Source organism: Bolinopsis microptera, chromosome 5 (genome assembly GCF_026151205.1).
Source record: "Bolinopsis microptera isolate Bmic1 chromosome 5, MBARI_Bmic_1.0, whole genome shotgun sequence".
Taxonomy (NCBI): domain Eukaryota; kingdom Metazoa; phylum Ctenophora; class Tentaculata; order Lobata; family Bolinopsidae; genus Bolinopsis; species Bolinopsis microptera.
In genome coordinates, this window is record NC_087076.1 from 3,383,172 (window position 1) to 3,397,859 (window position 14,688).

General features: G+C 39.1%; 2 protein-coding genes across 7 annotated transcripts in view; one reads left to right on the plus strand and one right to left on the minus strand.

The window, feature by feature from the left end:
* Positions 1-14,688, plus strand: part of LOC134814629 (staphylococcal nuclease domain-containing protein 1-like) — an 81,159-nt gene that overhangs the window by 48,834 nt on the left and 17,637 nt on the right. The gene's annotated exons all lie outside the window — the stretch shown is intronic.
* The window catches only part of LOC134814628 (anoctamin-7-like), a 42,519-nt gene that overhangs the window by 22,495 nt on the left and 5,336 nt on the right, over positions 1-14,688 (minus strand). For 3 of the 6 annotated variants that reach the window (XM_063822766.1, XM_063822767.1, XM_063822769.1), the window contains exons 1-4: positions 6,669-7,127; positions 960-1,008; positions 576-691; positions 178-276 (exon numbers count right to left, since the gene is read on the minus strand). In XM_063822766.1, the coding sequence (XP_063678836.1) occupies positions 178-276; positions 576-691; positions 960-1,008; positions 6,669-7,043 (639 nt within the window). In that variant the 5' untranslated portion in view covers positions 7,044-7,127. Of the gene's footprint in view, positions 1-177; positions 277-575; positions 692-959; positions 1,009-6,668; positions 7,895-8,037; positions 8,149-14,630; positions 14,646-14,688 lie in introns of those variants that run through there. The other 3 variants (XM_063822768.1, XM_063822771.1, XM_063822772.1) reach the window with 3 other exon arrangements.

Here is a 14,688-nt window from a genome sequence, read left to right on the forward strand (position 1 = left end):
TTAATTATCACTAATTATCACTAATTATCACTAATTATCACTAATTATCACGAATTATTACTTTAATTATTACTTTAATTATCCAACAATTATTTTTTTTGATTTTAGAAATTAAATTTAAAAAATGAAAACAAATCGGTCGCTTTCTTGATCATTTTTTGTGTTATTGCCGTTTACCTTGAAGGGCATTTTGAGGTTCATAAACTCGGCTCCGTCGCACAGAACATCAAATGGGCAGTGCACTTTGACGAAGTAAGTGTTGTTGTCAGATGAATGCTGAAATAAATGTGAAATTACTCTTTCATATTACCCCCTACTCTTTGTAAGACATGATCTCAATATACATCTTATCAAGCACAGCTAAAGTACTGGTCACAAACTTCAGCAGCATCATTGTAGATGAATTGCTGATGCTCATTGCTAACCACATGGTCAAAAACATGCTTATATAATACATATATTATAACATAGATCGGAGCCTTTGCCCTTTGGTAGTATGGTAGGATGGTAATTCTACCCTACCATACAGTATGGTGACACTGAAACTGGTAAGTGCTTATAGTCAAACATATTACCTCAGCAGACTCATGTTCCAGCTCGAGACCTCTATCCCGGAGGTTTGACTCGTATATCCGCCTCTTAGACTCCGCTTGACCACCGCTGCAATCTAGTCTGTACGCCAGTATAAAATCTGCGGAAAATATATTGTTAAGAAAGGCTAATTTTGATTCTAATAAATGGTTTATGGAACGATTATAAATGCAAAATAATTATTGAAGAATGCATTTTCGTCATAGTATTTACTGTTGTAAATGCAGTTTGCGTGAAATGTGAGCCGTCAGTCTTATTTAAATTTAGCGTGCCTTATTAAACATAACTTACTCTTAAAGCCAGAAAACAAAACATGGTCATTCTAGACTAGGAGAATAAAAAAGAGAATGTCAAGAAATTTTACCCACCAATTTGTCGCTGTCCATCTCGAAAGTAGCAGCTATTAAGAGGTGCTTTCTGAAATGGGATGGTCGTTAAAAACATCACCAGGTAAATGAGCAGTAACATTTCTATTCTACCAAGCCAAGCAGCCGCATTCCAAATTACACACCTGCGTCCTGCAAGTTAGACAGTATTCATAAGCTAGAGAGTCGAGAGTCTAGTTCTACTCCTCTCTACCTTTTCTATATTAAGGTATATAGTATAAAATATATATAACTATAACCCTCCTATTCTAATCTCCATTTTCCAAATTCTCCACATTTAATTTCACAGAGGTAGAGAACAATGAACCCCCCTCGCTCATTGTTCACCTCTACCGAGCGGACAATGCTCGTGCTCTACTCTCCCATCATTTATAGTAACACTCACTAGTTCCACTAAACCTGGACACTCAGCTGCTTGTTCTACTTTACAGGTTTTCTAGCCCGTATCTACATTCTTGTAGATATGGGCTAGAAATGTAGCACAATATACGTTAAGCGGGATTGTAAACGTGGCAACAAAATTACTAAACACAAAAGTGTGACATCTTCGGGGATATTTTAAATTGTGAGATATTTATAAGATGTTATAAGGTGAGATATTTATAAGGTGTTAAGGGACTTCTATAAATGGAAATGGTGCAAACATGTAACAATGATAACGAAGACCACATATCTGACTTCAACCCTCGCTATATTAAATGGTTCACCTCGTCCCATATTTTTTTACTTTAATCCTAACCCTAACCTCTGGAACTTACATTTTTCATATGCAAAAATTCAAAATTACACGTTCTCCGTACCGATCTGCGTGTATGGTCATTATTATTATTATTATTATACACTTACACAGTACTTACACAGTACTTAAACAATAAACAGTATAATATTACATTGATTTAGTCACGTTTAAAATTGAAAAACGGTGAACATCGAAATATTGTTGATAATACCGCCACGTATAAGACACTGAAATTGGCGGAAATACTTTAAAAGTATTAAAAAACATGCAATAAAAGATCATGCGTGAATGTTTTTAGTTGACATGCCATGCATGACAGCTTCAAACGTGCCTCAGGTCTGACAATTTTTATTCTGTAATATTCTGTCTGCTCAATACCCTGCCCATCTTTATCTCTCATAGTCTGTATTCTACCTGACTTGGGAATTACTCAGACATTTTCAACAGATTGACTGATCGAGCATCTTTATTCTTACTGACTGTAAAGTACTTCCTCAATAAACGGTCTGATAGTGGTGACTGGTGGAGGGGGAAAGATAAAATATTCATACATTTTTGACTTGAAAGACAAGTAAAACATCTCAAAGTCAACGATCTCAAGATGATTTCTCATGACATGGACAGTATCTCAATTTCAGCGAAACAATAAGTAGGCTTCGACAGATTACAATACTTTATTGCAAGACAGCCGGGAGAGCAAAAATGTTAAGAGAACTGAGTGGAACCTTTGCAGTGCCAATCTTTCTGATTCTATAATAGGGCGTCTGATGGAACTCCAACACATCTATAACCTTTTTTCCCATAATGATCTAGACTAACATCTGCGACACCGGAAAAACTAACAAAACAGCATAAGGATATAAAGTTGCTGATCGAAACAAAGTGTCGCTTTTTCGAAGCAATTGAAGTCTAATAACCAGCAGAACTGGCCACTTGTACGCTGTGATATATTGCAAACCAGCAGAACTGGCCACTTGTACGCTGTGATATATTGCAAACCAGCAGAACTGGCCACTTGTACGCTGTGATATATTGCAAACCGAAAGTGAAATTACTGCTCATGCTCCACTCAAAACGCTCACAAACCGCAACAGGAAAATCCTTCGATTATGCAATAACCACTGCACTGGTTATGAAGTTATCAAGGTCACGCACGAAGCTATTATCTAGTCATTGATAAACCTATAAGCCCACGCTGAGACTCACATGTAGTCAAACTGTATAGTACACTGTACAACTAAAGACGGTCCAGTGTCTGTACGAGCAGCTGTGGATCAAGACGGGGTAGAGGGCGGGCTAAGCACAAGCTCGAATATCAGTGCTTTGAAACACTAGAAAAGGATATGTTTAAGAGGGAGAAAGATTATGAGTTTATCTAACACCGCAGTGTTTTAATTACAGAAATGGCGCCAAATAATAACAACACCAACTCTAATATTTATTATAGTTCTATATATATATAGGCTACTAAAGAGCTAAGGACCTCGAGAAATATGGGCGTTCATGAAGTTAAAGTACCGCCGTTTGGGGACTAATCGATTGGAGATTTCTTTGCTTAAGAAAATCGCGCAAGTTTTCCAAAATAGAACAAAAATCAACAAAATGAAGTGAAGTGTCGATAACGCGCCACATGTGGTGACCCATGAAGGTGGACATTGACGGTAACAAAGTGTACACAGTTATTTCTATATTTGAAGAGGTTAGTTTATCAATACACAAGAGAACAAAAAGAGCGGAAAAGATCACAATGTGACCCACCAGATATATTTCATTCACGCACTCAACTACAAAATCTTGACGACACGAATAATTTCACAGACTGAGCTGTAACACACACGTTGCTTTTCAACTGTAAAAACACCAAGATATGAATCTTGATATACCCAGGTTACGTATCAAGTATCGTGCGACTCGAACTAATTCATCACCTAGCCACTACACTCGTGCTTAGCAACATGAAAATTTGTGGGTAGAGCAAAGAGTCATAACGTCATATTTCTTTACCTGATCACCAGTTTTGCGTGTGTCATATGGACAGTGAAGATATGGAGCAGTCGTTTGGAGCAGTGTTATGTGACGAGCTCAAGCTTGACCGCACTATTTGCATGGGGAATTGATTCTTAGTCTCCTAATCCATGTTACGAGCAGAGAGAAACTCTTTATAAAGTCTGTTCGCTCATTTCTCCTGGAAATACTCCTACACCTTATACACACCTGTTCTATAGCCTCATAGAAATAAGGGTGTTTTGATAAATGTGAAACCTACTGTTAACCAGCATCTCCCTAGTAGTAGTACACCATGTTTCCTATTTTATCTGATATTGTGATTTTCGGTTAGAAAAAAAACCGAAGTTTAACAGTTTGAACAATTATCGATTTTATATTTCCTCAGTCTACAATAAATTAGTAAATTGGACGGTAAAGGCTCCTTACTTCCGCGAATAAACGACATAATTAGTAATTAGGGTACGATTGATGTATAGTTTGTATTATATATGTTAACTATTACATTTGGCGAAACAGTAATATGATAATACTTTCATTGGTGAAACGATTAAATGACTTACTATTTCGGTACAAGATGCGGGAACAGGCTCAATAGACATGAGCTAGAGGAAGTAAGCTCAGACACGCACACAGCAAGAGAAAACACAGATCATGGAGTGAGGGGGCAGGTGGTGCGAGATGATGTGACTCTGTGCCAACAAAAGACGGTTTAACGGTATTTATATAACATCAAATTTGTACAGTCAGGGCCAGCACTCGACAACAAAAGATACCTCAGCTTCTGATTGGAGCTCATCTGCAGGTTCTGCCACGTTGGAAACAATAACCACTGACTCGGTGTATCTCCGCTGCTGGCTCTTCATCATCCAAACAAGCAAACCAAAAACTAGCATACAAAGAGCACGGGATAATATCCTGACAGGAGTAAATAGAAAACCCACATTTATGTCAGATACTGTAAGTCTACTACAAATTGTATCGGTGGACGGTGACTGGCATACAAATGTACACTGCACCAGTACTCCCTTTAATAACCTAAATGAGGTGAAGGTGAGTGCAGGGACGTGTTCCTCAGAACAATGCCTCTCCGAGCTATAAGCTACAAATCTAATGCAACGAGTAGTAGCGCCTAGTAGCAACGAGCTGATAACGTCGCAATTAATTTGTTTTATAGGTCGGTAGATCAGGTGGTGATAATTGCATTTTAGCGGGTACAGCACGTACCCCTGTGCAACACCTCCATCTTCACACCTTGTTCCTTTATAAGATGAGCACTTTCATTTGCACCCAGGTTAGAAGAATAGTCACGTGACCTATTTGCTATTTTGATAATCATGATATTGGCAATCATTAGAGTTGATATCGACTATTGAACTATAGCTGGACCGAACGTAAGGTCGTGTTATGCATAATTCAATATGAAGTACGAATCGGTTTGAAAAGTAAGGATCTGTACGACAAGTAGATACAGGTGATGACTCAAGCTGTAGATTCTGTAACATGCGATGAGTTGCGATTGCAACTACGTTTTCTCATTATAATTTTGCGATCAGCTGAAAAAAAAACTTATCAACGAACTGCACGAGTGTTCAATCTCGTAATATGCTTTTATTGCTGTTGTTAGCAAACACCTTGTACATCGTGATTAGTCTTGAGTGTAACATATGGTTCATTGTTTTGTACATTGCGTTTATTCTATTTTGTCATTAGTTAATTAAATTAACTTCACAGTGAAAGAGGACTTAAGTACAGAATATTTTATAGTTTATTCGATAATTATCCAGAATCAGGAAAATGATGGGCTGAAATAAATTTTTCAACTGGTAGTACTGGTTAATGTTCAATTTTAAAGTTTTTGAGTTATAGGCATTTTAAGCCATAAATTTGCCATTTTTGGCCCTTTTCTATGTATGAATTCTTCTAAGACCTTCGAGGCCAGATTTCATACCTTAAAACTCAAAATTGAGAGGAATACTGTTCCAAAAAGTTGGATATGATTATCAGCTACACTCACAAGAATTTTTGAAGCGATATCTTATGAGCTGGGTGATTGGTAAAATATACAACTTTGTTAGTAGGCAAAAATTTCAATTTTGCTTCTCTCGACCTTGTTTGGTCTGTAACTTCGTCATTTATTGGTGAATTATAAAATCCTTTGGAGAGCTTCTTGTACGGATTGTCAATAATGTTCAATGAAACAATCAGCCAAAAAGCTTTTAAAATGACTGAAATATCGGCATTACAGTGACAGACTTCTCAAAATTGAAAAATATTTCCAAAAAGAAAAACATTTTTTTTCGAAAGTGCGTACTCTCAAAAAAATGTTTCAATGTATCAAATCTTATTGATGTTATCTATACTTTCATAATATGAAGTCAAATCCCGAATCCCGGCAAAAAAGGTTTTGGTGTATGTCCCCTTAACTATCTACATCGCGAAATAAAGACAGGTTATGTCTATGATTTTAAAGTTAACATTTTCTGAATTGGATTTACTAGATGCTTACTAAAACATCAAATATAAGTGTTTGGCATCCCTCTATCAATGAGATTGATATCTGGTGCAGGAGAGATAGATCGCTATAAAAAGTTTACCGACAAAATTAACCAAGCAGAGATATTGTTTCTCGCTTAGGCTTGTTTTATTGTCTTAGGGCGAGTCCGGTCAGTAATCGGTTTAATACGATAATTGCCAATTGAAGATGACCCTCGCCACTTATAACAGCCTACAAGAACGACGATTAAAGGAATGTTTCGGCTTATAATACATTTTGTGTTACTCACGAAATCATGAAATCATTTCAGATGATGTTTTTACGCTTATAATTTTACTAAGATCATGCAAATAATAGCCAATGATCATGTAATTGAAGTCTCTAAAAATAGACCACTCAGCGATCACCCAAACAAAGACGCTAACAGACAAACAAACACACAAACACTCACGTCTAGGGTATCAGAGAGGTTCTCTCCAGCTGGCCGAGTGGTGACATCAGACTCATCTTTATCTCTTCCCCCGAGGGGAGAAGGTCGGGTGCCGCTGGGTTTCGAATCAAGTTCCATTTCCTCCTCCAGGCTCACAATGCCCATGCTGCTGACGTGTGAGATCTGAGAGTACGCACTAAAGGCCGAACTGTCGTCTGCGTTGACCTTCTGCCGCCGAAAACCGTGACCAATCTTTCCGCTGCGTGCTGAGCGTGCCCCGGGGGAGTCACGTCTAAATAATATAGCTCCCTCTTCCACACGGATCAGCTGAGGGATGTTCTGTTCCGGCTGTAAGCCGCCGTCGTTCTTCTTGTCCACCTCATACTGTTTCACCATGCCCAGAAGAGTGCTTGTGTCTATTGGTTTCGGGGGAACTTTGTGGCGTGGACAGGTTCTCGTGGGGGTGGCCTCGGAATTGAACTTGCCGAGGATTTCCTACTGAACATACTTCCTATGCCCTGTTTAAAAGATGTTGGTGGATTGGTCGATGCAGCAGTCTGAGATCCAGCCTCGGTATCTGTAGTAGAGACTCCGTTCCTATCATCAACTAGGATCTTGTCAACGAATGTCACAGCGAAACCCTTGAGTTTACCCATGAACCCGCCACTGGATGGAGGAGCAGATCCGATATTAGCACTTGAGAGTTTACTGACGGTATTGGCAGGAAGGAGCTTGTTGCTGGCATCCCTCTCCTCCATATCCCCGTTCTCATGAAGACTGGGCAGGGTCACGGAACTGTCTGTGTAGTCGGAGAAACTGGAGCCGCTACTCATCGTCCAGTTGGGATCTAAAGGTGCGGGGGTCTGAGAGAGGTCATAGTCGTCATCATGGTCATTGTGGTGGTTGTTTGCAACAGAGTCCTTCTCATATTCCGTGTCGTCTGTGTAACTGGGGGCGGAGGTAGCTCTGTCGCTTGTGTTCTGTGTGTAGGAGTCTGTGTAGGAGGTGAATTCTGACTGTGACCGGGTAGTGCAGGAGATGATGCTGTCCTGAGCTGGAGACACGATGTCCTCGTCATCCTCCTCCTGCTCCAACTTCCTCCGGTGGTGGCCGGGACTGAGAGAGGTCGAGAGTAAGGGCTCCCGACTCTGGGTATCTCGCACGGCAGTACACATGTGGCAGCTCTACAGTACTAAACAGAACCTAGCCATGTAATCGGTCATTATCCTCACTTCCGTCTACCTAGCCTGCAAATCTAGCGTTAGAATTCGGGAAACTGTCCCTGTGCAGTGCACGACAGGTGCAGTGCAAGAATTGGCAACATTACACACACAGAGCAAAACACAAAAAGTAATCTTGTAAGCCGGTAACAAAGTTGGTAAAGACGTACGATGACTAGATTGTGCGTGCTGTAGCGATTATCCTAAATCCTGTGACGGAGCGCTCAGATGGCTGTCAGTGTAACACGACCATGATCTCCTGTCTACTCAGGGTTGAACCTACGCATAAATTGGGATAAATGCGTTGGGTTAAACTTAATCTCTAGCAGGCTCTTGAACAATTTTGTAATTCTTATAATCACCCTCGTGGTTTTGTGACTCAAGGTGGTCACACGGATAACAAGTACAAGATAATACAATAATCATTGATCAGCCCTCATTAGCATGTACGAGGAAAATCATTAGCATCCTGGAAAAATCAGATACGTCACGACGAGATATAATCTTATAATGCGATATAAAATCCCGAAAATCATTACTGATGTGCCTAGTGCCTATAATTATGTAGATAGCATCAAGTACAAGCAAGCATTGAATTTACGATTAATCATAATTATTTTAATTCAGTGAAAGTCCGGGAAGTTAAGTCCTCGAACGCCAATTAAAGAATAAGAAACGCTGGTAGAATAATCTTAGATCATTACCTTGAGTAATTTAATCTTAATTAAGTTCAAGTAAGTAAAACGTGCTGGGATCACTAATGATATGATCATACTTAATAAAAATTAAAATAAATATTATGTACAAACTATGCTATATAACTTCAAGCAAAGTGAATCTTACTGGGGTCGATATCTTAACGAGGTGACGATTAAACGCGAGATACCAAAAGAGAGGCAGCATATATGATAAGGTATGTGTGCTAGATAGCCGGAGTAACCTCCGAGAAGTGGATCTGTACGGGAGAGCAGGAGAATGGCTGGAGATTGTCTTGATTCTTGAGTACTGATATTAGTCGGGGATCTGATCCAGGAAGACGACAGTTAAGCACCAGGGAAACACATCTGATCTAGCACTTGGCGGCAGGCGAGGCAGTGCACTGTACTAATATAAAACGTTATAGTATAAGTGTGTACTTGTACTAGTATTCTGCGCAGGACCTGCAAAACTTGGGCCATTAGGCAGGGTGGACCGACCCTGGCCTGTGTACAATGAATAGGGTGTAAAGAGAGGGAGAGAGAGAGAGAGAGAGAGAGAGCGGTTACACTAACATCTACTGAGCGTGCTCGAGTATTGGACCTGATGGACACTTTGGGTGACAGTTGACACGATCTTGTAATCACGTGTCCGGTAATCAGTTGCCTGGTTATTGCTCACTGTACACGTGTAATTGCGCGCACACGTGCACTGATGGGATGTACTACACGCTGCATGTGAATTATTCAAAACGGTGTTGAGCCCTAACTTGGTGTATTAGCAACAACGTGATCAGACTAGCTAAGTACAAGTAAATGAGTAAATGTAAAGGCCCAGAGTATGTACCTTGGTAATCACGAATACAAGGTATAGTATATGTACCCGACATTAGATAGTGACGTGGCAAGATGTGGTATAGTCAGTACACGACTCAATGATAATTGGCAGGAGATTGTCGTGATGTCCTGGAGTATTCTGATAATTAGCATAAATTAATCATTAATGGGGTATTATCTTGCTCGTGAAACTAGACATATGACAAAGGCATGTCTAGGAATGGCTGTTCCTACGGAATGATGACTACCTTGCCAGCCACTTGCATCGACGGAAATTGTCATGATCAGGAATTATTTTTGATCTTGTTCAATTTTGAGAGTCACGATATGATCAAACGAGTTTGTTGAGTTCAAAGATAATTTTGAGGGTTAAAGAAAATTACCTTAAATCGTAGATTGTTAATGCAGCAAAAGATTCCCTGCCGAGTTATTCACCGTAAAAACTATTTTACAGTGGATAACTATTTTACAGTTATATATTTTGTTTGAAATAAATTTCGTCGTCAAATTTGTAATGTAAATATTGATCGTTATAATTGAATTAATTAATACTATTTCAGAATATGAGTATGACGTAGAAATGTCGATACGTTATTCAGCTATTTATTTCCATTAGAATCTGTCTTCACTGAGTCTATACAGAAACAATCAGAAATTTGAATGAAAGATCTATCAAATCATGAGACTCTATAACACTACACGAATCCACCAGATTACTCTCAAAATGCTCACTGCAAACATTGATAAAAGCTTTTTAGTGAAACGAAAGGAATGTGCAAGGAGATGGAACACAAGGAGATGGGAATGTTATTCATGGTTTATGGTTTAATCATAATCAATCTATACTTATACTCATAGAAATCAATGGAGATGCCCAAAATAGCACTATCTTTTGATTATAAGTCAAAGGTAATTCATCTCGCTGAATTAATGTTATACAAATTTAATTCAGATTTTAATATTAAATGCCATTATTTCAACGCATCACCTTTTCAATGAATTAATTTCCCTTCTCCGTGTTTTCTCTTCTTCAATTAGATTGAATGCAAATTAAAGGTCAAAAAATTTGTCAAAAAATATCGCATAAAAATGATGGATCCGGCAGGCCTTTTGTACCAATACTTGTAGCCGAGCAAAAATTGTAACTTATCGCAGTTTTAGCCGACCTAATCATAGCCGAAGAACATACATCAAAGAAAATTTTGATAATATCGGCAATTTGCATATTGACAGTCCTGTAATGATCAATATTAAAATGTATTTGAGAGAGAACTTGAAATGTTTAAGAAATGCACAAGTTCGATAATTGTCAAAGGTATTCCTCGGTAGGAGGTCCAAAATAAGTGCAGGTAAATAATAAAGATTAGAAAACTATTTATCAATTAACGTGAGTAGATGACAGATAGATTAATATTAGAATGGTCCCAGTTCCGATCCGAAAGCTAAAACTTAAGTCTGTCATGATCTGTAAAGTAAGCCTTTTCAGATCATGACATTATTTTCTTTTGGTATAAATTCTACTTGAAAACTCGATGAACTAAATTACTACTAATAACTAAGATGCAGACAAAAGGAAAGTCGGTCACAAGCTTACAAATCTCTGACAAGATCGTGAGAGAAATCTAGAATCAACATTCATCCTAAGCAAGAATCATCAGTGAGGGATTAGAACTTCCACAGAAGACCTTGTGCCTCATTAGGCGCTTTCTGATTAGGCTTCAATGGCTTAATGAGCTCGTTATACATAACACTCTGATATTCAGTACATAATTAGGAGATCATGGTTTCGTGTGTAACGCCCACCTTCGTGTGTAACGCCCACCTCCGTGTGTAACGCCCACCTTCGTGTGTAACGCCCACCTTCGTGTGTAACGCCCACCTCCGTGTGTAACCCCCACCTTCGTGTGTAACGCCCAGCACACTTTACAGCTTTGTAATTGTGTTCTCGAAAAAAAACAATGAGCTCGACCCAAAAAGAAAATGTTATTTTTCAGAAAATAAAGACTTGGTAGTGACTTGTCTCAAACAGTTCAGAGAAGATCTAAGCTGTCAAGTTGTCATAGTAGCCGCAGGGCCAGCAAATTATATCGAATGTAGGGGCCTAAACTAATTGCATACTCAGGTTAGATCCAACTCATGAGCCGACCGGCCATATCACTGACTGATTATTCATATGACCAGAGAGTGACCACCTCTCTCCGTCGGGTTGAGCTGTCTGTTAATTTAAGAGTTAATTGACAGTTGCGGTCACGTTAATCGTAAAGCGAAACACGGTCACTTCACACATACTCCCGTACGTTAGTCGCCAACATTTACCAATTAAACTCCGCACAAATATCAAATCAATCAGGTCAGATAAACGGAGACACATAAAGTTATACCCCTACACAAGAGCCAAGCGGTTAATAGACACACACCAGCAGATTGATTGAAAATACATAATCACTTGGTTTAGAACAGCTAGCCGCGGAGCAAGAGAACAAAAGCAAGACATATGGTGTCATTGCCTTGCAGATGAAGCCGGGTGATTTGCCTAACCACAAACACATCACATTGCTTACCTAACCACCTTGGAGCATTCGCCCCACTCTCCCTTACCACTACAATAGCTACAATCTACATGCAAATCTAGAGGGATTTATGCATTATCATAATCAGGGGCACATGCCGCGGGACCTCTGGTGCAGGATTGAACAATAGAAAAATGAATGGTAGTCAAACAAGAGCCAGCTATATAAGAGACCAAGGTTAGTTTACCCTACTAAACCGGGAATGATCCAAGGAGCCAAGTCCTTACACTTACCAGTACGAGTAGTGGAGAGAGCACCGTCTTTTGTTACATTAACATTTTAACAGATCAACATGTATTATAGGTTAGACTAATAGTGGCGTTACTTCAGCTATTATCAGGGTTTAAACGGTTAGATTGTTTTACTTAGTCAGGACAAAACAAGAAGATGATAAGAGGAATACTAGTAGTCACAATGGTATATCGTCAGGACTTATGATAAGAGCAACTACTCATGACTCTAAACAATGGGATTGTTGCAAATTTTCCGTTTGATATCGAAATTAAATGAATGTTAGTCTCCTGCTCAAAGATGTTTGCCATTTACTAATTAATACAAATTGAAACTTTGCTGTTTTAAAACAGAACCGAGGTATTTTCTCTGTTAAAAATGTTGGGTTGAGTGCCGCTCTGACATCGGCCAGTTATTTTCCCTTTATGTCGATGTAAGTGGAATATAAGCACTGTTTCAATTCATTTCATTTCAAGTTTTTTTAGCTTTCCTACTGACATGGTAGGTTTTGAAAGTCGCCTTAGAACCAAAGCAACCGAGATTTCAACGAATTGGCGCAAATGGGAACTAAGCACATAGCCTATAAACTCGGTATATATTTAACGGAACAACAAAATTAGAGAAGGAGAGGGAGAGGAAGAGGGGATCCGGATATATGGTGTTGTATAGGACTGCAACTGGTATATGAGTTAATTGCTCAATGATGAATTGCAGATAACAACGAATCATACAAACAATCATCTAGTAAGCCAAACGAATCAGCTTCCATTTTAAAATTCTATGGTAGAACTTCATCCGTCTACTATCAATAACCTCGTCTTATACGATTTGTTTTAAGTAAAAGGACTGAAAAATATTTGTGCCTATGTTTAGGTTGGGCAATGGTAAATTTATGACTCCTCCATCTTTGAGGAGTATAATTTAACGTCATTGTCTTGAAATTGTCAGAGTTAAAAATCAAGGCTGATAACTGAATCCAAAGTGGCCCCTTCCTACCAGTATTCCTTAGCTAGACTGTAAGTGCTATTGGAAACGAGTTCTTATCTCAAAATCAGAGAAAGAGAAATCAACAAGATCATGAAGTAACAAGACACATTAAGTTAAGGCGGGAAGTTTAACGCAGATCGCTCTCAGCTCTGATTAGTCCGCTCGAATCACCCGGGACTCTCTGATTGGTTCGCAGCTCGGACACGTGATCTCTATCAGCCAATCAGCATCGAGAAAGATAACAAGTGACTGCCTATATCTGTCGCCAACGAAGAGCAAGGAAATCGTGCGTGACCTCTGGACAGCTAATAAGCGTCGACCGAGTTAACCGTATCACTATCACTTTATCTCACCTTATCTTTGCTTTTGTTATCCCTAATCATTATCTCAACCCTCCACATTTTACGTAACGATTGCTCAAAATTGCATTTTAAACTGCAGGTTAGGATATGGATTATTGTGAGGGTTAAGATTCAGTTTAAGGTACAAATTCGTCTAAAATTGGGATATAATTAAATTGCATGTTGTCTGCCTCACCGGGACGGGAAGAAAGAAGACAAACTCAAGCAAATCTTGCTATTATTAAATCAGTGAGCGATTCAGCAAAACCCTGAGTTAAGTACAATGCTTTCGAGTGACGACCATGCATTCGGAATAGGCAAAAACACATGAAATGGAGAAGCGGTATCTGAGTAAAATGTAATAGCGGTTTGCTCCGATGAATTTGCGACGCTTGAATCAGGGCGTGTCATTGAAAGACTTCCAGAGATAAATTTCACAAACTCAGCGACAAATTAATCTTTAATTTACCGTCATATTGCAAAATTTACCGTCATATCGCAAAAAAAAAACGCAGTGAAACTGTGTGGGAATCAGTTCAAATATAATAGTCCACCAATCAACCCAGCATGAGATTACTACTCCACGCAAATTGGCCAATTTCGTGAAAATTTTGTTTCGCTAATTAGGTTATTTGGTAATCAAGCCTTGTGAGCGCTACATTACTCGAATCTTCTGGTAGGCGAGGTTCAACGGTACCAGATTTAAAAAGAGACAAAACACCAGCTAGCTCACCAGCTAGCTCACCAGCTAGCTCACCACAACTCGATGCAACTCAATGAAATGGTTATAACGGTACAGGTACACACTACACGCTCAACGTAGCGTATACAAACAGATGTCGCTGTTTTGAGTGATAGATTTTGAGGCGAGAAGTCGATACGAGGTGAGTTGAGTGTTGAACTTAGTGAGTTGAGTGTTGAACTTAGTGAGTTGAGTGTTGAACTTAGTGAGTTGAGTGTTGAACTTAGTGAGTTGAGTGTTGAACTTAGTGAGTTGAGTGTTGAACTTAGTGAGTTGAGTGTTGAACTTAGTGAGTTGAGTGTTGAACTTGCTAATTTGAATAAGTTGAGAGTACAATTTGTTGAATGCCTGAAGACTCACCCCGCTTTTTTTCTTGTTGGCGTTGTTAGCAGCGTTAAGTTTCCTCCAGTATCGTTTC